The sequence below is a fragment of the Apaloderma vittatum genome, unplaced genomic scaffold, assembly GCF_000703405.1.
Source record: "Apaloderma vittatum isolate BGI_N311 unplaced genomic scaffold, ASM70340v1 scaffold21900, whole genome shotgun sequence".
In the NCBI taxonomy this organism is placed as follows: Eukaryota; Metazoa; Chordata; class Aves; order Trogoniformes; family Trogonidae; genus Apaloderma; species Apaloderma vittatum.
In genome coordinates this window covers 19,818-45,707 of record NW_009694241.1, presented here as the reverse complement: position 1 = coordinate 45,707, position 25,890 = coordinate 19,818, and the positions used below count along the sequence as shown (strand labels likewise).

Sequence of the window (25,890 nt, the reverse complement as noted above, 5' to 3'; positions counted from 1 at the left end):
TCCTGCTTGACCTGGGGAAGCATCTATCGGTAGAAACATCTGGCACCTTATCAGCACTGCTGTGCAGTGTTTTGCAGTGCCCAAAGAGCACAGAGACAGGGAAGAGCAGCTCACTGGCTGGCATTCATGCTGGTTTTGGAGTGCGATATATACATGCGTGATGAATTTGTCCAGCACTAGCAGGACAAATCCGTCTTTGTTACTTCTTAGTCTACTTGTTTCCATAGGAAATGGCTCCTACGTGTGGGTTACTCATTGTTTTGCCCTCTGCTTTTATCCATGGATTAGAAAGGAACGGCTTCTTCCTCTGCGGTGACTCTGGAAAGATTTTGTCACCCAAGTGAATCGAAGGGCTTTGCTTGATCCTATTTTTGAAGCAGAGATGGATTTCTAGCCTAAAGGGAGGGAAGGAGGGGTTAGGCAGAGAAGTCTTGTTTTGGAAGTAGTACCTAGTGCCTTCCCCTTCCTGCTTTCCTCTCCCTTCTTCCGAGAGAACTAAATTTACTAGTGTATTTAGTCTCAATCTTTAACTATAGGCAAGCAGGAGGTTAGAACAACTTCCAAATACTATTTTTTATTATTATTAGGTGGCAAATTAGTAGCTGTATGGAGAAAAAAAAAGAGTTTTCCCTATACTTAAAAATGGAGATGTTACTTAACCCTTTCCTTGCAGTTTATTTTTAAGGTCTGATAGTCAGTCTGGTTTACTTGAACTGCTCTGGCACTTGAGATGTTAAAAATGTCATTAACCTGTTCGATGTTCTGAGGTAGGTTTCTGAACCACATGCCTTGCGTGTCTGGTGTGTGTGCAGTTGGGAAGCCTGCCTGCTTTCACATGTGGATGTTCTTGATACTGATGCTATTTTAATGTGAAAATGAGCTTTTGCAGCAGGTAGGCTTGTGTAGTGGAGGAAGGCAGGTATGGACACTGCCTGCCTCTTGGAAATAGATGAAGCCTGTCTATGTCAGCAATTCCATTTCTCATGCACCTCTCAGGCTGGTTTGATGGGTTGTCAGAGGTTCTGCAAGATAAATTGTCAGAAAGGTCACAGGGCAACCTCTGTAAATGAAATTTAAATGTGCTCAGTACTAAGATGCTTCATACCTGGCTGATGTGTTAAATTCATTTTAATAAGAAAGTTGTTTGAAAATACATACTTTATTTGATGGGCAGGTACAGCGATTTGCCTGTCGCCTGTCGTCTAACACCAGCTCATCACTATCACTCATGAGAAAGGAAGACAAGCAAGCTTTACTCTCCAAGAGGTGCAGTGCGAGTGCGATGATATATCTTAGTTTCCTTCCACATTTGAGGGTGGGTCTCCGAAATGCCTCTGGATGGATGACCTGTCATTAAGTGTGGTCCCTCTTTCAGTGCAGTAGCAGGTAATTGCCCAGCAGCAAGTTACTGGAAACAAAGTCTACTTTTAATAGTGAACTATTGCACCGAAGTCTGGCATGCTCTCTAAAACCATGCTTGTGAAATCTATAATTTAAGAAAAAAGTGTGAAGGATTTCCAGGAACTAAGTTGAAGAGAGGAGTGCTTACAGCTGTGGAACAAGGCATTGAAAAATAAAGTGTGGCTGTTCACATGATGCACTAAGTGCTGTGCCTGCTAGAGCACGCATATGGCAAACACTTAAGCAGTGAGAGCCTAGTTACCATTAAGACTGTAACTTAAATGAGAAATTTCCACTGCTACATCTTTTTTCGCCTTGCACTATGTGTTGGAGGTGAAGTGCCTTAACTGGCTTTTGTCCAGCTTTAAAAAGGTTTGTCATCATCTCATTTGAGCTAATAGGAGGGAGAAAACATTGGAAATGTTAGCCAGTCAGCTTTCAATATCACCTTTCTATTTGCAAAATCAGCAGCGAGATGGTCTTAAAAATGATCACGGAAGACTATGAGCAAGGGGAGAACATGCTTTTGAAATGTTTGAGTGTTTGAGATGTCTTTTATCAGTTGCATTGCTTGTGTTACAGTTTACCTGGTCTTGTGTATGTGTTCAGTGCAGTGATAAGAAAAACAAACAAATGTATCCCCAAAAACACCCCCAGAAGTGGTTCATGTGGCTCAGAGGTGTTTCTGCTGGGAGGACTGTGTGGGAAGGCTTCATGGCATGTGCTACAGTGTCTCAGTTTTGCTCAGGGCAGCAAGTTGCAGGAATTGTGGTCTTTTCCTTCTCTATTTTATGTGTGTGTGCTAGGTAAAGGTCTGAATGAAGCAAGAGTCTGGCAGTTAGATAGTAACACTCATAGGGTGACACATCACACCAGAGGGTGTCAGGAGAAAGGTGAAGGTGACATGGTTGTCTTCCTAATGCAAACACAAGGCTGCCCTCGTGCTGGGGGCCACGGGTGATCTGCACTGCTGGGCTGCCCCTGAGCCTGCAAGATTCTGATGAGAGTGTTCTTGCAGAAAACACCGTTAAGAGGATTTACAGCTTTGATCTGCTTCATTTGTGGATTGAAATGTCTTGCTGGCAGTAACACAGGAAGCCTGACGTAGAGCAGGGAATTTAATTGATACCCAAGTTGCTGCCTGGACCACAGGCTCCTCCTTCCCATGAACCACAGATTCAATTTTCGCGTCACGTATGTAGCAAGTGAGCCGAGCCCGGTGCTGCTCGTGCTATTGCCTTGGTGCTTCTGAACTCCCTGGGGTCACACGAAGAGTAAAAATAGCTACTGCACCTGTATTTCTTATTGCAACTTCCCCAGGGGCACCTGCCCGGGGAGTTTTGCACTGTCCCAAGGGTGGTGACTTTTATAGATGGTGGGGTCATGTGTTTCTCTAGTGTAGTTGAGGCTAGTGGGGAATGAAAGCAATGTGTGTAGTGCAAGGGAGAGCATGGATTTGGCATTTCACCTTCTTGGAGACCCCAGCATCCTGTTGCTATGTCCAGAGGGAATGGTTGGAAACCTTTGGTAGGGAGCTGGTCCCAGCAGAGTACGAGCATCTGCTTGTTCTCTCATGCAGAAGGTGGTTGACCCTGCAGGCTTGTCTTCCTGGCAGTTAGGAGCCTGAGAATAAATGTCATTTGAGATAACTGATGTGATGGATGACATGGGGATAAAGTTCTGGGGTGTTTTGGGTTTTTGTTATTGTTCTTCACTGGAAAAAATGAGGTTAGTTGGACCCAAATAAAGCCTCAAAATATCTGCTGGATGTTCATAGAATCATAGAACAATTCAGGTTGGAAAAGACCCTTGGGATCATCTAGTCTAACCATTGACCCTACACTACAAGGTCACCCCTAAACCATATCACCCAACACCCCATTGAACACATCCAGGGATGGCAACTCAACCACCTGCCCAGGCAGTCTATTCCAGTGTCTGACCAGTATATTCCTCAGCTGAAGCTCCTGTTCTGTGTAGCTGCCATGAGATGTGCTCACGGACACACATCAGCTCAACCCTTTGCAAGACCTGTGCCTTGTGACGCTTACAGAATTAGTTATTAGTATTTTTTTTGTGCTTTGCCTGAGGTTTGGTGGGAGATGTGTGGGTATTGAAGTTGCTGTTGACTGCTCTGTCCTCAGTGGGTTTTTTGTTTGATTTTTCTTTTTTTTTTTAATCTCCAGGTGGAGACTAGTCCTTTCTTTGCTATTGAATAAGAATGTACATAATCATTCTCTGAATAAATTTGGGGTAGGTCTCTAAGCACAGATTTAGTAGCAATGGTTTCTTTGTTCCAGTTGCTCTTCTTACAAGCATGGGAACTGAATTTTTTTGATTAATCACCACATAGTTATTTTTTTACTTAATGCACATGCATTTATGTTTTAACTATTTACTTGCCACAACTAGTGTAAACTAGTATCCTAACATACAGCTTTCACAGAGAAAGTGAAAAACAAGCCTTCAGGCTCACTCATTTAGACATGAAGTTTATAATTTTGTTTTCTGCACTTGTAGGAAATTTTTTTTGTTAAGTATACCTCAGCATTGAACGTTTTTTTCTTGCAATATAGTCATTGTGCTTGCAGTTTCTTGTGGTACTAATTTTGAGCAGTGAGCCATATATCATCCAGTACTTCAGTTTACAATATTCAAACTCTTCTCACTGAGAAAATCATTGACTTTACCTACTGTCTGAAGCATACATTCCAGGCTTTCATTAAGAGATGAGATTGTTGACCGGACTGGAGTTAATAAAATAATGAGTTACTGTGCATTTAATTCTCCATTTTTGACTTTGTTACTCATTTCATTACTTTCTTAGAATAAATTGAAGTTCCTTAAGTATCTAAAGCTATGGGCATTGAACTAAAACATTACCAATGCTGGTTAAAATTTTAGATAACACTAAAAAGGAAGCAAAGAAGCTTTTACTGATGTATTTTGCTTTTTGTGTATAAACTAATGTATTACTGCATTATTTTTCTTCACTTCTGAGAACATAGTATGAGGTTCCAATGTATTTTAATTCATCCAATGAACAAACAGTTGTGCATTCTAGAAATATTCGGCAATAATGACAAAACCCTCCTGAATTAGAGCACTGCTTCAAGCCAGCTGCTTGCTGATAATCAACATGTCACTCCAGCAGTCTGTGTAAATCCTGCTCTCTAATTAGAATTACAAGGGTTTTCAAGAGCTCACATGGTCCTTCCTCTTCATTCCCTTAAATTCTGGGCTGAGTCCCAGCCTAAATTTGTATCTCTGTGCTATAATTCCATTGATTTAGTCTGTGTTGGATGCTGAGATCGAAGTCAGAATCACTTTTCTTCAAGATGTTCAAATTTCATTGGAGCAGAGAAAATATTTTAATTGCTTCAGATAATCAAGAGGACAAGTCATCCAGTAAAGAAGTAGCTGGAATTTACTTTAATGTAGTAAATAATAACAATCAAATGGCAAGTAGGTGTCTTTATCCATTAATACAAACTGTAGTTGAAAAGATGGGCTATTATAGTGGCAGTATTGCCACCAGGACCTGGAAGGTTTTTGCTGCAACTGAAGGTGTGAAGAGCTGCTGACCTGGACATACACCATGTGGGAAGTGCCCAGTTCTTCCTGCAGAAAGCAGATCCTGTCCATCCTCATTTGTGTTGAGAAGTGGTGTCTCCGGGGGAAACGGTGCTGGGTTTAGGGGATGCCAACTCCAGCTGATTTGACAGCCTGCTGTGGGGTGTGGCCTGCCTGCTAGCCCCGCTCTAGCCTTGTCTGGGTGATGTGTCTTTGCTCTTGAACTCCCTCTCAGAACGTGTTATGCTGCTATTCACCTCCTCATTGAGTAATTCATAGACTACTCCTGTCTGAGAAGCCCTGCCAAAGGTGATGTCTGGCACGGGCTGTTGCAGCTTTATGTAAAAGCTGTCTCTGGAAAACAAAGATTGGGTGTTTGGGATGCTGGCTTTTGCATGCAGTTCTGGGTTCCTATAATTACCTCTACGGAAGAATTCTGGCTTAGTCCAAATGACAGTAACTGTTCTGGATGTATCAGCTCACCTGTGAATCTAAGGAGCAACCTGAAGTTTAGGAACAAAGAGGCAGAAATAAATTTTAAAGCTCTAATCTGTCTTTGCCCTTTCTTTCCTTTCTGCAATGTTTTGAAGGATGCACGCCAGAAGTTCCGCTCTGTCCTGGTTGAAGCAACGGTAAAACTGGATGAACTGGTAAAGAAGATTGGAAAAGCTGTAGAAGACTCCAAACCTTACTGGGAAGCTCGGAGGGTGGCCAGGCAGGTGAGAACTTTCTGCCTTATAAGCTTGTGCTGGTAGTTGGAGAGCACATACTGATGGCATTGCTTTCCTGCTATTAATAACATCTTAAGTATATGCACTTGGCTGACACTGGTCTATGACTTGAGTTGCATGTCAGCAGTGTGAATTGATGGCAAAAATGTGCTGTGCCACGGCTGCACGTGTTTTTTGTCCTAGGAAAAGTGATGGCAGGCACAAACCACCAGCAGCAGAAGACCTATTCTGTTCTCTGTACATTATCAGTGGCTTTTCAGAGTCCTGCCCTTTACTCTTGGTAGTTGCAATTGTTTCAAAATACAGTATAGGCTTTGTGTATCTGCTTTTTCTTCTTAAAGCAAAATGCTCAGCAGCTAAATGGCTGTAACTGGAAGCTGCTGGGCAAGAGACTCGAGTGGGGCAGACCTGGGGGATCTTGCAGAATTTGGTACCGATTAGGTTGTGCAGAAGCAGGAGTGAGCTAAATGTGGCTCTGAAGTGTGTCGATTTGGGGAGAAACTGGGCTCTGCTTTCTGTACTGTCATCAGGACCTTGTCTCACTTGCCCCAGCCTGATTGCCGATATGTACCCAAAGTAGAGTGGTTTTTGGTTGGAAAGGGCTTGTGTGGCTGGGGAAGAATGAGAAGTGAAGTAAATATGTGATCTACTGGCTGCAGGGAAAGCTTGCGAGATGTGAGGCAGCTTCTCACTTTAGGGAAAAAGCAGCTGACAGCTGAGCAGGTGGTGGCTCAGGCAGCGCTTCTGCTTTCTGTCTTTGGTGGGTTCTACTGGTGTCTGAGGCTTTTGTTTTTCCCCAAAGGGGAGGCTGTTCCTGGGTGCTGCTTCTGTTTTTTCTAAAGGTAGGGAGAGGCAGAAGTAGGGGAAGAGTGCCCTGGAGCTGCTGCTTCTGTGCTCGGTTGGGGGGATGCCTGGAGCAGCATCTGGCTGGGAAAGCAGGATGTGATTGTGTTCAATGGGAGAGTCAGAGGGATGGAGTAGCATAAAAATTGCAGGACAGGGATTTTGTTTGTAAAAACAGGGGATGAGGCTGAAAGATGAGAAAAGCAGTGTAGGGCTATGCTAGGAGGCAGAAAGTAAACTTTGCAGGATAAGAGAAGGGAAGAAAAGAGAATATATCCTCAGAACGAGGCATGAGTGCAAGCTTTGTTGTTCTTTGAAAGCTGATGAAACCAGAACTGGGTTGATGGGATATGTCATGCAAGTAAATAATGTGACCACATTGATCCCTTGAATCGCACAGCATTGTTTCGGAGCCATTGTCTCAGGCTGTGGGGATGATGTGTGGAGGTTATGGGGGTTGTTAGGCTTAATCCTTCTGACAAGCAGTGATGTGGCAGCCAGGCATCTCTGCTTCAAAGCACAGTAAGCACGGTATCTACTGCTCATCTGGAGCCGCTCTGAAAGCAGCCCCTGCTCCTGAGGCCTGTAGTGTGTGGTAGAGACAAACCAGTAGTGAGCTAGAGAAAGGAACGAAGTTAGTAACAAAATAAGATCAACGAATTGCTTATGTTGTGCTAAATACTGTTCAATTTAAAACAAAACAAACCTCCCAAATCCCTTCTCGAGTATGACCTTATACTCCTATTACTATAAATAGCTATGTAAGGCACAGAATGCATAGGACTTTCACAATTGTCCTTGGAAAAGTCACTCATAGAAATATGTACTCTGCAGTACAAAAAAAATCAGATGACTTTGAGGTTTGTAACGTCGGGCAGAGAGCAGTGAGCATTGTCCTCTGTCCTGAAGTTAGCAGCAGATCATGTCCTGAGAATGGCACTTTTTTATTCCTGCATCATCGCTGCCGCTGGAATCCGCTCAGTCATGCTGGTCTGGAGGTGCTCTGCAAAAGTAATAAAAAACCCCCTCAAACCCTAGATTTATACAATCACTGCTCTGGTACTGAGTTTATTGGAGAGAACTGTGTTTTACCCACAGACCATTCTGCCATCAACTTGGTTTAAATGCTACTTATCCCAGATCTGCTAATTTGCTACACCTCAGATTTCTTTTAATTCCTTGATAACCTTTTCTGTGTTTGGCTGGTTGATTTGTTTAAGCAGAGATTCCAATTCTAACTGTTCATTTTACTTTTTTCCATTTTGTTATGGAGCTCGTCATGGAACAGCACTCCTGCTTTGTATTTGCTCAGCAGACAGGGCTGAAAGATGGTCTCTGCTTTTTCTTCGGCTAATAAAAAATTGAAATAGGATAAGTGAGGGCCAAGAGGTTTGAAACTCACTGCCCTCCAATGCTGTCTGGTAACCAGGAGATTAGAAAGATTGGTACCAATCATCAGTGAAGCATCTGCCTAAAGATTTTTTCTAGTCTTAATTTAGTCTAGAAAAGGTTTGAGAGTAGAGGAATATGAAACTGGAGGAATGTACTAGGAAATGAATGTGTTTAGGTGCCAGTCTGCATCTCTCTTTTTACTTTCATTTGTAAAATTGCAGAGAAATCATAGGAACAGCTTGATATTTTTCTGTTTAAATTTATAGTAACATTTAGCCTATGAAGACTGTCTTCCACCTGCTGTCTTAACAGTTATTTTAGAGAGATCAGGCTGCCTCCAAAAGCATAGGCACCAAGTTCTTGGTGGTTGAAACAGCTTTAATTAAGCAATAAGGGAAAAATGTGTGACTGTACTCGTAATAGAAAGGGAAACGTAAATTCTTGTTTGTTGTTCTCAGTAAAGGGAAGTTAAAATACAACCTATAAATTGAAGTCTTCTGGGAAGAAAGAACTGTATAATTAATGACATCTAGTTTGGCAGAAACGCAGGAGTTATCCAGAGTTACTTGCATTTAAGATGTCAGTCACAGAGTGAGTTGCCTGATGCAAGGTGTGTTTAGTCATACTGAGGAACTAGCTTTCACTTGGCACCAGCATGATTCTCTTCTGAAAATATTTGTTTAGTTTCTTAAAGTAAAACCCATTAAAAAGGTATGAGGGTACTGGTGTGGGGTCAGCAAAAAGCAGGTCCCCAACACTTCTCTCTGGAGAAATGTTAGGACGTTGGGTCCTTTTGTCTAATCACCCCTATCCCCATCTTATGCAATTCTGTATTGGCAGAAGATGGTGAATTCAAAATAAATTAATTTTCCCATGCAAAAGTCCTGTAGCATCTTGTGTAATGTATGCTGAGAGTGCTTTGGCTTGGCCTGTCTTGGGGTGAAATTTTACTGTAACAGAACAAGGGTCCCTTAGTGTTGGGATTTGTGGGCTTCACCCTCTCAAGTGGTGGCACAGGGATTTGGGGTGCTGTCTGCTGGCACCAAAGAACTAATATTCAGCTTTTGCTGAGACTCATCTGAGAGCTGGATAATATTCTTGCCCTTGTAGCTTTCATGCAACTTCCATCAAGAGGACTCTTTTTGGTGATTCCTCATGTGTTATACTAGTGGGCCTTCTGTGCTGCTTGCAGGCTCACTTTACTGTTTTGGAGCATTTTGATCCAAACTTTTTGTTTAATCAAATATTAATGTATTTCTGCTGCAAGCACTTTTTTGCATTTGGCATATTGTCTTTTCATTGTCTTTTCATGTTTTCTTTATCTTGTGCCATAATGCATGCATTCAGTGGAAGAACCTTGGCATATAGTGGAGAATTATGCGTGGGCACAAGCAATGACCGCATTGCAGCAATCTGAAATTCCTATAATCTAGAAGGTGGTCCAGGTTCTAAGTGTTGGGAAGAATCAGTTTTGATTAGTTGTTTTTTTTTGTTTGGGTTTGAGGTTTTTTGTTTGGTTGGTTTAGGGGTTTTTTGTTCTTGAGCTTTTTGAGTTTTTTAGGGGGAGGGATTTTTTGCTAGTAATCTGCTTCCCTGGTTGGCTAGTTGAAGGAATAGACTTTTCTTGCCCAGAGGTAATGGGGGGAAGAAGGGTGAAGTTGTCAGGAAACATTAGTGATGTAAACAACAGTGTCTTGAGCTTCTGAGGCAAGGAGTGTCTTAAACCACTGCTGACTGAGCCTTTTGCAGAACTGGGGCTAGAAAGCGCCAATGCGATAGCGCCTGCAGTCTAAGCACGTGATAAGGTTTCAGAAGTGTGTTACCTCACTAGTGATGGTGTACCCTGGAACAGGATGCTGTGCAAAACAGCTGTGCCCTACTGCATTAATCACTGGGCTGGCAGGAGTCATCTTTTTTGTGCTGTTGCATGGTCTAGATACATCGCTTCGTCCCTCTCAGTTCCCATGTAAGACAGCTGTGGAGCTGATGTGAAATGGAGTTCATTAAGGGAAGTAAAAGCATTTTGGGGTCAGTGGGTGAGAGGTGCCTTTAAAACACTGCTATTTGTACGTCATTGCTTGTGAACCCAGGGACACACTGAACAGAATGACTTGCCTTTCTGCCTTGCTTCTGCTGGAAAAAATATCTGATAAAGTGTTTCCCCATCCCAAATAAAACAAACCATACTTTTGTAGTGACCTTGACCTAAATAAAAGCCTTGGAAATGTTGCTTTTAATTAAGCTTTAGTTCCTATTACTGAGTGCTTTTGCATGAAATATGAATTATTAGGGTAAACCTGCAGATATTCAGACCCTGCCTGTCTTCATCAAACTTAGGGTCCTTAATCCCTGATTGTAGTCAGTGGTGAATGGTAGGTGCATTTGAAAAGCCTTCTGAGGTACATATACGTATTCCTTAAATGCGGGAGTTAAGACATCTGTCTTGGGTTGTTCAGCCACTTGAAAGTTGTTGGGTGAATCAAGTGGTTCAATGAATCTTATACCCAAAATGAATCAGGATGAAAAGTAGCTGCTGTAATCTTGCAGAACAAGAACTGAGTCATTTGATGGTGAGGATGGGAGGGGTGTAAGCAGATAAAACCTACTTGGAAGACTCTTACTCAGCAGATGAGACTGATACCATTATTTGCAGAAGTTGGGGTTGCAGTGCCTATAAACGAACAAAACTTTCCCAAGGGGCTGTTGCACTTCAGTTTCTAGGTGTTCGGCTTTTGAGACATCCGAAACTAGTGTGGAAAGTTACAGATGGTGACTTTCTTTGCTCAGCAGACAAAAGATTTTTGAAATCACATAACTTGGAGGTTCAAAGCTGCCAAGCACCCTTAAAAATTAATTAGGAACTGGAAAGCATGATCTTGCCAGTGTTGCTTTCTGCAGCACCCAAGTTTCTCATCCAGATTCCCTCGGTGAGTGAGAGCTAATTGGATCTCAGCTCCAGCTAGCTCCGCTGCAGACGGGAGGGCAGCATCGAGGGTGACAGCTCCTAGGTCCAGATCCAGCAGTGCTGGGTATCCAGGTCTTCCCTCTGGTTCCTAAGCAGCAGGTGTGTTATCCGCAGGTATGTTGGAGGTAGCTACATCATAAGCAATCTCCATTTTGATCTCGCTTTTATGATCTAAAGTCCTCACGCTCATGTTTAAGACAACAAGGAGTTAAGACTGATTTGTACTATCTGGTAAGCTTCTCTTGGCAAAAAAAAAAAGTGGAGGGATAGGGAACTTGAGAAGCAAAAATTAAATGTCAGCAAAACTGTGACAGACTTGGATTCCTGTTTGGCATCTGGCCACAGAGTTAGTAAAAAGCAAAATTATTGGCCTGGTTACAGTGGAACAACCAACTGACCTTGCCTGGCTGAAGGAGTGTTTCTGATTAACTGTTTAGAAACCAAAAAGCCATCTGGTGGATTCACATTTTCAAAGCAAGGATACAGGAACTTGAAAATGGTAAGGAGACGAAACGTAGGTGAACTGTGTGAGAAGTGGTGACTGAAAGGATAAAGCATGGAGGCTGGGGGATAAAGTGGGAGCCCTAAAGTTTTCTGTGTCCTTTTTCCCTTCCCTGCTCCCTGTGGACCTTTTCTAGACCTGAACTCCTTCCCACAAACCCTTTAATTTTCTTTTTGTTACGAAACACATCATTAAATCTTGGGGAAAACAAGATGATGTACCATCAATCCTCTTGTGAAATGTGGAGTTCCCATTGCTGTGACCCTGAGGGGCATTCTCAGTATATTAATCTCCCTTTTCTACATGGTGCCTGACTGGCTGTGGGGCTGGGCACCCAACTGAAGAGGAAAGAAGTCAAGCAAGGGAATCTGACATCAGTAGCTTTATTATTGAGGGTGAGGAGTCACTTCCTGGACTTCCACCAGGGAATCCACTGAATTTCGTGAACTTTATTTCCAGAGTAGGATGCACTTTGGGTTAAGTAAAGAAAATGTTTTGCAACAGTTAAAATTTGATGGGGGTTCCTCTTGTGCTCTCGTCATGTTTGTGCAGCTGAGATTGAAACCCTGTGAGTAGTGTGTAGGAGTCACTACCTTGCATTCAGGTACAAATGGTTCAATGTTTCACTGATGCCAGATGAAGCTTGTGTTGTGTTTGCACCACCTGAATGCTTAAAACCTGAAAACTGTATTTTAGGTCTTGCATTATGGTTCCGTTGCATTTTCCTTCACATCAAAGTTGTGACAAAGCCTAAGAAGCGGAGAGCTCAGTGAGATTTCCCTGGGTCAACCAGCTGGGTTTTGCCTGGCTGATTTACTATTGTTATTTATTTACTTTAAGACCTGAATTTTACATGTGTGTCCTGGCTCTGTCATCTGGCGAGCAGTATGGTATGCGAGTGTCTCAAACTAGTTGTCCTTAAACTGCTGAGAAGATAACAGATGTTGCTTGTTGCTTGTTGCTTGGTTGGATTTGGGAAGCTACGTGAAAGATCTGACCTGTGAATGAAACCTCCTGAGTGCGTTTGTCTTCACATGAACCCTGCTGATGCAGGATAGCAGGTCAGTGTGACTGACAGGTTTCTGTCCTCTTAATTCTGGGCAGCTGGAAATCTGCCTCATGTTTGGGAACACTAACAGCTGCTACTTCACAGATGACCTGGAAAAATAAGTCCTTACCTGATTCATGTTTAGTGCTTAGTTACTTATATTTCCTACAGACTAAGTGGCATCTGTAGCAATACTGTCTGCCAATACAATGTTCTTGGCACCTTTGGATAGTAGGAACTGATTTTTTAGCCATTTGGTTGTTGAAATACCCATATCAATAAATTCTGTGCTTATCTGTGCCCCTCTAAAAGTTAGACCACCTGTCTCTATCTGTGCTTTCTGTGCCTCAGTGAATGGGTCTAGTTATTTTGGGTTGGTATTTATACATCTCACTTTTTTGTTTTATGTGGGCACTATTCTGTTGATGGATGATTAGTTTGTATAAGCTATTGATGCAAAAACTGTAATTCATCTTACCATTAGTAGAAAATGTATCTTGGAGGGCTCGGTTACATAGATTTGTTAGATATGCACTGTAAATTAGAGGTTGCACCCTCTTCTGCTTTTCAGAAGTAGAAGACAATACTGTTTTCATCTAAGTGTCTTGAAGAATTTATTCTCCTTCTTTCTCCAACCCCACAAAGCATCCATCAGGTCTTCGCTATTCTGATGGCAGCAACACAAAACTGGCTAGCTCTTCAACCTCCTCTCCATTAATTGTCAAGAATGCAGTGACCTAATTATTTTTTCTACCCTTCAAGAATGTTTGGGTTTTTTCTCGTTCTTTTTCTGTTGTGAAATACTGGAAGTGTTGTGCAAGTTGGTCTGAAATATTGGAATACTGGAGTAGGTTGATGTGGAAAATCTCTTCTGTTCTTTGGGGTAACAAGGAAAGGGCTAGGGCAGGAAAGTTGGGGGTTTGTTTGTTAAATGTCAGATGATTTAGGCAGAAGTGATGTAGGTAATTAATGTTGGGTACAGGTGATGAGTGATACAGGCTGTTATGCTTCGCCACAGATGCAGTGGCAGGTGCTGGAACTGGTGGGAAGGTGTGAGCCCTTCTCAAAGGGTGCTGGAATGTGAAAACAGATTTTAAGTCCTTTTTCCTCTCTTGTTGTCTGAAGATTTGGTTAACATCATTCCGCACCCTCTTCACCTCGGAAAAACCCGAGAGATTTAGATTCTAGACTACTAAAGGCTATTTCAAGAGATCGTAAGCCATGGGCAGGATCATCTGTTAAAAATAGTAGCTGGCATTTGAGCGTGGGTGACCTGAGGTGAGGGTGATATTTATCCTATGTACCTCTTCAGTGTGGCAATTCCTCAAGGGTGGCTACTGAAGGCAGCACAAGTCTTGCAACTTCGAGGAAGTTGTTCAGCCACCTCGGTCTGCATACAGTGGTCCAAATAAGTGGGAGTTTACTGTAAAATGATAAATAATCATGCTAGGGGCTGCTGCCAAAACAAATATGACGTAGTTGTTGGTTACTGCCTTCTGGGGGTGTTTTGTTGTGACTTCTAGTATGAATTTTTGAGCTCTTGTCCAATCTTGCTGGAAAAGATGGTCTGAAGAATAATTGCTCTGTGGCATGTGTGGGAACTGCTCTGCATTGACCTGGTTTCCTTAAAAAAATTTCTCTTAATTGTAGCAAACTTGCAGTTCTAGTGTTAGAAAATAAATTTTCCTGCCATGATGTGGAAGAAATGTCCATTTTAATTTTTTTTTATAACTAAGGGTTTATTGGTTTGAAGTGGAATTGAAATTTTGTCTGTTCCTGCTGCAACCTAGATTTTTTCCTTCAAGGAATAGACTTAGCACTTCATTTGTCCAGGACACCACACCCAGATTTTTCTTTTAAGCAAAGCAAGCTTGTTACTCCCATGTGCTTGTGGAGTTGTGTAATTCTGCTAGGGAAAATTTTGAAGGGTCAGTAGTTAATTTATCTTCAACAGGTCCATTACAAAAATGACTGTCTCAAAAGTATCTGAGCACACTGTCAGAGAAGTACCAGGTCAGCCTGGGCTTCTCTTCCAGGGCATGTCCCTGCTATTGGGGATGGGCACTTGCTGGTGGGTGTGAGGTTTCCTGGGTGCTGGGAGAACATGTCCGGAATAGCCCATCACCCAGGTGAAACTCTTCCTACTCCTACACCTCGTCTTTGCTCATGTTGGCATGCATTCGTGCACAGGATATGCTTTCGGAACCAGGCTTCCAATACCAACCCTCTGGAAACTTCTACTTACAACCATGCGCTGCTTTGGTGGCAATTAGGTGACACAACTGGGGTGTTTCTACTGAATTTATCTCTTGCATCTGTATGTGCTGAACATTTATTATCTTGGATAATTAGCAAAATCCACTAAGGCAGGCAGTGTACATCTTGCAGCAGGTATTTGTGGGAGTTTTTTCCTTGCTTCTGTTTGATTTCAGCAAAGGAAGCTGCTGCCAGGTGCAGATGAACATGTAGAGCCTCTGTAAACCTAGAAACTAGCTGTAAACCATAGACTGGCTGAGTCATTGCCTAAACTCTCAGAATGCAGGTGTGTACTGGGGTGAGGATTATCTCAATGTTTTTTTTCTCTTTAAGATGTTTTACCTTGGAGAGAAAGAAAACTGAACATATTCTGTGATCCCCTATTCCAAAGGCAGCAGCTTTATAATTCTGACCACAAACAAGTGCACAACTAATGAGCAGATGGCAGTGAGTGCCCAGGAAAGCTATATCTGTGTGGTATTAGGATGAGCAATTTGTCATATTCTGGTGCCATAGACTCGTTAATTACTGTAACTCCAAGCAGACCAGCATCTCACAACAACCTCGTGAAAAGCGAGGGAGAGCCAAAAGGCTTGGTATAGTACATCCTATACAATCTCTGTGCCTCCCTGTGAGGCAAGGAGCTAGATCAGTTAACAGCAGTGAGGAGCCCAGTAGGATTCCAGTGACCGAGTGCACAGTGACAGTGACGGGCTTGGAGATCATATTCTTGCCTTCATTTCACAGGATCCTGTCATACAGCCCCCATGGGAGCCACCAGAGAACAGAGAAGGGATGGCAGCCAACTGTTTGGTCCAGTCCAGGATTAGTCTTAAAAGTGTTTAAGGAAATTGTGTTTAGGTATTTTCTTTCTCATTTCCTTCCATAGCTCTTAAAGAAAGGAGGTGTGATTCTGACTCAGAGGAGTCTGTATGCTGGTGACAGAAGTAGCTGAGGAAGTGAGCTACCGGTTGTGCCCACAATTTTTTGTCTCCTGGAATATGGCTTGTGATCTTATCTTAAGGGATATATACGGCCCAAGTTCAGCACGGAGCCAGATGTCTCTCACAACAGGCTTTGTAGGTCTGCTCTTATTTCCTGGGCCTTTCTATAGACTGCAGTTTCACCAGGAAAATAAACCAGAGCCAGGAGTCCGGTCCATTCTGTAATAATTAAGCTGTTAGGAGTGGTGGAAGCATTACAGGGACCAAAAAGCCCAGCACAAGAACAAGAAACCTCATCAAAAGTAGAGACTGAGAGATATCGTGTTACTGTGTGCCACAGGCATTTCATTAGTTATGCAGCAGGGAGGAAATGATTTTTGCTCCAAAAATCTCTAGCAAGGCTTATTTTTAGCTCTTTGCCTTCTCCACCTCCCCAAAAAAGATCTTCAAATCTGGTTTTGAAAAAGCAAATTTTAACCCATGTACAATTTTATAGCTTTTCAATAAACAACGTTTTGGACTCTTGAAAGACTGTATTTTCTGTCAGTAAGGCAAACGATCATCACAGATTAATATATAGCTCACAAAGCCTCATAATCTGCCAAAATGAGGTCACTCCTGAGGTTTTGGATTTTGTAAGTCCTTTATAAGCATCTGTACATTGCCCATAGCAAGAAGAGGTTTCTGTTTTGTTACTGTCTCCAAGTTCTGATTTGTCTTGGAGTAGGGAGAGGGAAAAGGAAGGTCATGGTCTGTGAAAAAAAAAAATAAAAGGGCAAACAAATCCCTGCCTGCACCTGCACCACTAGTCTGATTATTCAAGAAAATAAATGTGTGGGTCTGAGAATCTAGGAGAACAGTCAGCATTGCTGCAATTTTTTTTTTTTTTGCAACAATGTTCTTTGTTTTTTGAGAAACTGTAAGAAAAGATGGTGGTATCTGACAGAAATGCTCATTGTACGGGACCTCTGTATCCCAACCTCCTGCTCAAAGCAGAACGGTCACCATCAGGAGTTGCATCTCTCATGGCTTTGCCAAGTGTTGAAGATGTCCAGAGATGGAGGTTTGTTGTAACCTGGCTGTTGATCACGCTGCCCTCCCAGTATGAAAGACTTTTTTAGGTACAACCCAAAATTCCTAGCTGCTGTGTGTGGCTGTTGCTCTGTGTTATGTCATCCAGTACTGTTGAAAAGCTGAGGGAACTGGACCCGAAATAGCAGCACTCAGCTTCTTTTTCCTGTGTGTGCTGCAGCAAGCACTTAGCTCCTTCATCTTATAGGCTTCTGCATGACAGAATTCACCACCGTGCTGGGCAGTACAGGTATGCCACGGCCCAGGAGCCGTGATCCTGCTGTCCTCATCCCTGCCTGAAGTTTGTGCAGGACGCTGCGGTGCAGTCCCTGCCATCAGAGCAATCTCTGAATGCTACAGCGATTCTGGTGGGCGACTGATGGAGGAAGAAAAACACGTTCCCTGTTTTAAAACATGTTCCCTGTTGACTTTACACAGCAAATTAACTGTGGGATGTTGTTAAAAGAATGAGAGGGGGCCAGAATAGAAACATCTGAAACTTGCTTCCTTCTGAAGAATGTGACTGGAACACAGTTCATCATTATCTGTTTGGTGGTAAGCAAGTGTGTGTTTGCTGGTAGCAATTAAACTATTGTTTTAAAGATTAGTGAGTGGGAGAGGCATTTGTTTCACAGTAACAAACAAGTGCCTTTTAGAGCAAAGGCCTCGGGCCAGCACGTGGCTCGTTGGTGCCTTGTTCTGAGCAGCAGCTGTGTGTTCCCTTCACACTCCAGCTTACACTGATTTTATAAATGGAGATTGTTTGTGCCTTCTCTTCACGATAATACAGAGATGCTGAAATAAAGTGGGTGTCAAGGCCTCGGCGTCATGGAATGAGATAGATTGACTTGGATAAATGAGAAGCCAATTTTGTAAATACTTGAAAATAACTGATCTTTGCTGACTGATGTTCCTAATGGTTAATTTTGCTGGTTGTGCTAGTGATGCCCTTTCCATGCATTTACTAATACTTGTGGTCTGGTCTTCTGGTGAAGGGAAGCTGGCCAAGGAGAGAAATTCTGTAGCAGGTGTGGCCCCACAAATTGTACCCTCTGCATCTATTTCTGGCAGCCTGGCTTGGCTGTTAACAGCATGTGTATATGCTCACAGGTCAGAGGCTGGACAGCGTCTATCCGGGTGTATTGGGTGTCAGGTAACCTTGGAGGAATGCTATAGCTGTGTTGCACCATATTTCGGTGTCAGTGATATTGTGCAGTGCTGTATAACTAGGTGGGAGAATAAAAATTGGAGGTTAGATGAAATGAGGAACAGAGTATATATGTTGATTTACAATAATGCAGAAGGTTCAAGTTTTGTGTGGTCACAGGAAAAATCCTCTATTAGGGCAGCTGGACAGGGGCTCTGGCTACAAAGCAGGATTGGGGCAATAAAAGCTATGTAGGCTAGACAGAAAATTGTATTTCGTTATTAAAGAGTACAAGTTTTCTGCTACAGAAGTGGACAAGCAGATAAGTCTGTGCTGGCCTGAAAATGTGTCTGCATGCTGCTAGCAGTTCCAGAAGAATATTTGCAAAGGTGCCTGAATTTCTTTTCTTCTCTTAGCTTGCCATGTGCTAGCTTTTTTTCTTCATCACTGTCCTGAGCTAACAACATAATCTAGCTGTTGTGCCGGGCTCACCGCTGCGCAAGGCCCTGTGCAGACTAAGAGGAGGATTGCCCGTGAGGGTGCAGAGCAGGACTCTTGGGTGTTGCTGCTTGCTGCACGGAAGGGATTGACTGCTGTGGGGAAACGTGTTTGTACCAGGCTGCTTGTAGAGTTCTGAGCTGCAGGGGAGAGGTGAACGCAACGGCAGCAGGAGTTGGCGCTCCGTGCGGACGGTGTGTAACAGACTGCTGCGATGGTGGGATTCTCCCTAGCCGAGATCTCTGTGGCTGCTTGGTAGCATTTCGTTTTATGTTTTGTGCTACTAGGGAAAGGATGTGCCACGGTGAAGACATTCAGTTGAGCTTTCTAACAGAGAGCACTGGTGATGTGGCACAGCAAGCTCCTGGCCACTGGGGCACAGGTTCCCAGTTCCCAACCTGTCAAGGCTTTCTCATTTTCAATGAGGGGTTTCACTGGCTCCTTCTGACTTTTTTGAAAGAGATGCTCACTTTTATATCAGCTAGACTCCATCAAGCACCAGCGATACAGGTGACAGGCAGAAAATCGACTTCCCACTTGCCTCTAATCTCCCTTAGAGGTTTTTGTCCTCATGCCTAGTATATTTTCCCTCATGCTACCCCAGAGCTAAACCTCTCTTGACCTGAACGCCAGTTTGTGCTTGAAAGCAAAATAACCTAGTTTTCAGGCATTCACTTGATACTTGAATTCTGATCTCCTGAGAGGAAGAGCCACTGTCTAAAGTGAAGTTCACACACCATGTCAGGACGCTGGATGGAGATGCAAGCTCCTGTTGTTCGCTCTCTTTGGTTTTGAAAGCATGTGAAGAACATGGGTACCATCCCTTCCATCAGGAAAGCCTGCACGCTTGAGGCTGAGAGTGTGAGAGCGATCAGTTGGTGATGGTGCAGAACGACCTGTATGTGCTGGAGGGAGTTTTAAATGAAGGCTAATTATTGAGTAACTGTGCTAACTAAAAAAAGTTTTTTCACGAGGGCAAACTCACAAACCTGTTGATGTTTTTGTAATGACTAAAACATCATTCTTTACCCTAGCATTTGGCTTTTTTCTTTCCCAGGTTTTCAGTAAGTTGCATCAAATAAGACTGTAAACTGACTTCAGATAACTGTTAAATCTAAGTTGCTATTTGGACTAACTCTTCTGCTTAAGCCAAAGTGTATTTTGTGTTCCAAAACAATGTTTCTAAACTGCCTTTGCAGAGTAACATTCAATAAATACAGCTGGGAGAGAGTATTTAAGTATGGTTTTGTTTCAGCTTTCTGTTTGTTCACACAATTACAGGGTACGAAGCTGAATCTGTCAGGAGTTATGGACCTGCCTGTTAACAGCTTCAGCTCTCAGTGTCCTACAGGTCCAGGGGCAAGTGGAAATGTAACTGAATTGAAAATTTACCTTCTGGTTTTCTTATCATAACGAAGATTCTCCTTCTGCGCAACCGAGTGTGCTTTAGAGGCTTCATCAGAAAAGCGACTGGTACTGCGATCTATCACTAAACATTTTCTGTAGGGTTTTAGCCGTAATAACTCTGCTCCTAATGCTCTGGAGACTTTTCACTGGCTTAGATGTGTTGGTCCTTGACCTGGGTATCTGTGCCAACAGAAATTTTCCAGTGCTGATGCAGTTAGAGCGAGAATACTGTACTTCTCCAGAGCTCGCCCCTGCGATCTGATTTTACACGAGTTTCGAAAGCGGTTACTTGACTTGTTGGTGCGGTTCTGCCTGTGCTGGGAGCGGGTCCCCAGCCTGTTCTCCTGCGCTGGGGAGTTGTTTCTTGTGCGGGCATGCCTGCTTCTGCAACAGGGCAGCCACGGGTCTTACTACAGTCTTGCATTTTATTTCACTTTTTAAAATCCCACCTCAAACTATTTTTATAGAAAACTTTTGGCCTTTATTTGCAATTTGATTCCTTTAGTAGTGTAGGTCAAACTTATGGGAATTAAAAAAAATGTTGGGACTTTTCAGAGAATTCAGCAGAGGATATTCTGGGGACTAAGATTCAGGCCTTTTGTTGTGTCCTTTGTTGGAAGCTTAGACTGAGCCTTGTTTAAAGATCCTCAGACAGTTTTCCTGTGCCTGGTGTGGGTTCCATGTCTTAGGTTGGTTAGTGGCTAAATTAAAATATTCGTTAGTTAGGCTTAGTCTGAATTTATAAAATGTGTTAGTATTTTTGGAACATGAACTTGGTGGCTGAGGTGGCGAGATGTGATGTGTGGAGATTTTTCTTAGACTTTCTAAGAGACTGTATTAATGAATTTACACCAGGATGCTGTTCCTCCACTAATCTGGCCCGAAGCTCTGTGCTTGTCGGGGTGTGCAGTCCTGTGTGGAAATCAGCGCTTTAATGTCCTGGCTCTTCGTGAAGGCTTCGGGCAGGATGGGGTGGTGTAAGCTGCCTGAAAGCAGCAAGGAGCATGGTTAGGTGGATTTCTCCTTTTTGGAAGACACCAGCAGCTGCCTCAGAAGGAAGTGCATCAAGGACTGTGGTTGGAAGGGAATTCCTGTACTGATTGTGATGCCTTTGATTTCCCTCCTCAGCTCGTAGCTGAGGGACCTCTGACACAGAACTCTTGTTCTTCCGCAGTCACTTTGGCATGAAGTACCTCTCTGTGCAATAAGGGGAAGGAAGTAAGAATTACTTGCTGCTATTTCAGGGCATTGCAGGGAAACGCAGAGTGCTTTATTTCTTCTTGAGACCTGTGCTTAAATCAGGAGCCTGTCTACCTACCATGAGGCAAGGAGGGAAAGATTTTTTTCCATTACCTTTGCAAATAACTGATGCCTCGAGTCTGGAGATATTTGAGGCAGCTGGTGTTCAGGAGGTGTAGCCAGCTGTTTCTTGGATAAATGCACCGTTGTTCTACTCATTTCCCATTTTGTGTTGAGGATTTTTAGCCACTTCCCAGATGACCACCATTTCTTCACACTAAACCCTCCCTCTTTAATCCTAAGTCTTCATCTTCCTAAATTTGGTGTTCTATATCTCAGAGTCCTTTTCCCTGTTTCAGCCTCAGACTGCTTCTCTGTATGTCATGTCATGCAAAGTTTTATTCATTATTTTGTTCTGTCAGTCATGTCTGGTCAAAGACATTTCCCATAGGTATAAACTGGGTAATTCCAGTTTGTTTAAAAAAAAAAAATCATTGAAGTGTAGCTGAAAGCTGTCTTCACAGTGCTGGATGTTCAATTAATTGAATGTGAAGCTTACATTTGAAGGGCAGTGTTTCAGTACAAAATTGCTCAAAAATACTCCTTTAAATAGAAATGTATGAATTATGTAATGTAGAAAGTTCAGGTCAAGATCTTATATCTGAGTTAAACAGGATATTTGTGCATCGACCTCAAAAGGGTCTAGAGCATTAAAGTGCTTATATAGCTAAGAGAGACAGCAAATGGACACAAAAGCTTCAGAAATTAAAAATTACTAGTGAAGGAATACAGTGAGAAACCTGCATGTCTGAAACCCCAAATTTAAAACTGCTAGTCATTCAGTGATAACTATGAAAAGAGGGGACATCTCTATCTTATTGAAAAAAAACCACAAACCATCCAACCAAAAGCCAGCAAACATTAGTAGTTTGTTTATGGGTACTCTTTGTCTGTTTGTTGTAGAATCACCTATTTTAACGATTTAAGATTTGTCACTGGTACAAAAGTGCAACACTGCCGAACTCTGTGATGGCTTTAGTCACCACAGTGCTACTGAAGCCTGCAGTGTGGCTGGCATTAGTTCTGCTTTATTGGCTGCTCTCCCCTTTCAGGACTGAACAGGCAAGGGCTTGCTGCAGCGCTGGGCATGCTGGAGGCCTGATTCTCAGCTGTGAAAAGTGGAGGCAGCTCCAGCCTTCGTGATGGGATGCAAGCATTTTACCTGAGGGCTGTTCAGAGTGGGATTTGGGTGCCATGAGAGCCTTGTCAAAACTTTCAGGAGAGATGAAGGTGATCTGTAAATGCAATGACTCTGCAAATTTTTTTTTTTTGGTCCCCAGTCGAAGAGATCGCAGCTCATTGACTAGATTCCATTGTCTCCTACTTCCATGCAGACACTTAAAAGTGCTTAGTTCAAGCTCAGACTCTGTATTATTTTGTTGGAAAGAAGCAGCAGTTTCTTAAGGACATAGCAGGGTCTTTCATCTCTGTTTTACGTGCATTGCAGACTCCCCTGGTTACCTTTGTGTCTGTGTACTGGGCACCTGCTGCACCAGTTGTGTCCCAGCAATAGCAAAGTAGAAGAATGTGCAAAGAATTAGCAGCCGTCTTGTCAGAAAACTTGTTTGTGTTTTGTAGCAATGTAATACACCCAAAACATTTCCTCAGCATGAACAATGGTGCACCAGATAAAAATCCACCCTGACAAAACTCAAGAAGTGCCATTCTCAACGTATTCTTGATATGCTACGGGTTTCCTATTAATGCTTTTTTGTTTCTCAGTGATTAAATGTACATCATAAGGTATTTAGTTCTCAGCCAGGTGCTTATTTGTAGGCCATCACCTGTGTGTTTTTTGACTATGAACATGATGAGACAGTTCTTTGCAAATTACCTGTTTGGGTGGGAACTACTGTCTCAGCAGTACTTCTCCAGTGAGGAAATATGTGTTGCTTCCAAGTGAAAGACTGGGAGACAATAACGCTTACGTAGTGTTCTTTAAGTCCTGGGATTAGTGTGGCAGATCTGCTAAATCTGACTGTGAGGGTTCCTTTGCCTCTGATCCCATCTTCTCTTTTTTTAGGCACAGCTGGAAGCTCAGAGGGCGACCCAGGATTTTCAGAGGGCCACTGAAGTGCTGCGTGCTGCAAAAGAGACCATTTCGCTTGCTGAGCAGAGGCTACTGGAAGATGACAAGCGTCAGTTTGACTCTGCCTGGCAAGAAATGCTTAACCATGCTACTCAGAGGGTAATGAAAGCTTGCTCCAGTGTCGGTCTTTTCCATATTTTGTGTTCTCCTATGGTGTATGAGGCTTAGTCTCTAAAAGACCAAATTTTTGTATTGGTCCACATACATGATGTGTAGGAAACGAAGCTAGAGAAAATTACAAAGCCGAAGATTAAATGATTTCAGCCTTGGGCTACTACTGGGACAACTACAGTTCTCTGCCTGGCTGTGCTAGTAGTAGTGGAGTAGCCCTCTAAAGAGAGAAAAAACCCCAACCATCTATATTGAGGATAAACATTGTCGTACTGCATATCTCCATTTGGAGTTACGCCAGAATAATTGCATAGGGATGGCTGTTCCTGAATACACGTTATGGAAGCTCTTACTCTAGAAAAACAGAGACATGTTCCAATTTTAGTATAACCTGTTCTTAATGTGGAGTAAGCTGAACAAGGCACTTGACTTCGGAAACGTGTGATTGAATGTAGAATTACTCAAAAGCGTGTGATGCATTGTAAGCTTGCACAGTGCTCTATCCTGAATTAACTTTCAAATGTGGACAAGATCTTACCTCCTTTGGAATGCCTTTTTAAATCTACAGAAGAGATGCACCATCTAACAATGGAAGGTGTTACTCATTTTAGCAGCTGTCAAGAAGAATTTTCCTGTCACTTGCTTTGTCTTTTTCTTCCTGTCTGTTTAAAATTTAAAAACAAAAAAAAGACAGAAAGGTGGGTGTTTTTAGCATAAAGGCACAAAAATGGAAGCTAAAAACTTTTGTTTTGTCAGAGTTCCCTTAATATGCCAATGAAGCTGAACTCGCTATTCCAAATGTGCTGGCATGCCACACAGCTTTCGCATTGTCTTGCAGCCCTCAATGCAGCAGCTCTGTTCGGTTGCAGAAGCTCCTTCGGTGTAAGAAAGCCTCTATTTCAGAGTGGACTGAAAGCCAGAGCCAGCTGCCTGATGAAGGATCAGGGAACAAAAATGATGATGACTGTGTGTAGGGGACAGATGGAAAACCTGGTATATGTTAAAGAAATAAAAACAAACTCTGTGGGATTGTTTGTGTTGCTGTCCCTGTTAAGGTTTGGTATTTGCAGATCTGGTAACCTGTGTGCGTTTCTGAAGGAAGCCCCACCTCTGCAGCACGTGTGTGCCAGGATGCCAGCAGCTGTCATTTTCCCTGGTCGTTATCCCTGTTGTATTCAAAGTCCAGAAATGCATGCACAATTTGGGATTCTCAGAATGGGTGAAAAAGCTGGAACATCTAAGCCGTTGCTTAGAGCTCCAACTGCCTGTCTCTAGCTGGCATAATGGAAAATTGTATTGGGTTGGGTGAGGAAAGAAATGACAGCAATTTGAGAGTTCAGATGGTTTCCTCTCTTCCTTGGATATTTCGAGGGGATCCCAGTGTCCTTTTGCAACCCTTAATCATTCTCTGACAGTCTGCAAGAGGAGTACACCCTCTTGGTTGAGTTGTGCTGGTGGTGTTGATACATATCACTGAATGCAGCGTGTCTGCTCACCAGAGGGCTGGTTCAAACCGTAAGGTGTCTGATGGTTACAGCTGAACAGTGGAGAGGAACCTTAGGTTTATGTACTGCTGTTATGAGATCTCCAGGCACAGACTGGATTGTATAGAGCTGTTGACGGCTCCTTGGATGGAAAGCGTGTTACCCTACTCTTCTGGTGCTTAAAATAGTCTGAGTGAGCTCAGTTCACAGAAAGCACCTGTCTGCACCTTTCCAGGGTACAGAAGATTTTCAGACAGTTACATGGAAGTTTGTCTTGTGATTTTTCCTTGGCCGTACTGGAGGTCTTCAGGCCAGGCCCAGAGCCAAGAAGGCTGTTGGAAGCCCTGGCTGAACAGACTCAGCACAAATTTGCTCAGAGTGCTTAAGTTTTATAATTTCTTTAGGAGCAGAGTGAACACTTTCCTGATTTCAGTGGACACAGTTAGTGCAGTCCTTAGCGTTCAGTGGGGTAAACAGAGTAACTGGGGACTTGGGCAGAAAACATCATGGTTACCTATTAAGCTATGAAGCAAAGCAGATAAGAGGATGAGATATGCTAGAACAAAAGTTCTTGAGTGCCCTAGTGTTGCTGTTATCTCAGATCATTAACCATTAATTACAATAGAAATTACTATGATCCAGCAGCTTGAGGTGCAGAGTGCAGGGCTGTAAAAGGGCCAAAGGATAGAGAATTTTGAAGTATGAAGGAGAGAGATCTTCACATTTATACTCTTGTTGAAAGTGGTCCATAAGTGTATACAAAAGGAAAGCGTTGACAGATGCATTGCCTCATGTTTGAGACTACCCAGAGCAGAAAGGAAGACCCTTCATGAATTTCAGGAGACATTGATAATTTCTAATTGCTGATGCAATCTACAATCTTAAAAAGGTTCTGCTTTTACAATCTTCCCTGAGATATGTTCAGTTCTTAAATTCTGGCAGGGAGAAGAAATGTTTTGGCTCTTGATCATGAGACATTTTGAAAAGAAAGGGATGAGAGGAGAGTGAAGAGGGAGGAGGCATGCTCCCTCTTGGTTTAATTTGGCTTGTGAAGCTCACTTTGATATTACACCGTGAAGTACCATCTGTCAGTATAAAATGCGTGGGTCCTTTTGTGACACGAAGACAA

General features: G+C 42.9%; 1 protein-coding gene across 1 annotated transcript in view; it reads left to right on the top strand.

Moving 5' to 3' along the window:
* Positions 1-25,890, top strand: part of SH3BP5 (SH3-domain binding protein 5 (BTK-associated)) — a gene marked incomplete at its 5' end in the record, with an annotated part of 42,112 nt that overhangs the window by 4,374 nt on the left and 11,848 nt on the right. The window contains 2 exons of the mRNA XM_009867045.1: positions 5,565-5,693; positions 23,101-23,265. Coding sequence (XP_009865347.1) covers positions 5,565-5,693; positions 23,101-23,265 — 294 coding nt within the window. The remainder of the gene's footprint in view (positions 1-5,564; positions 5,694-23,100; positions 23,266-25,890) is intronic.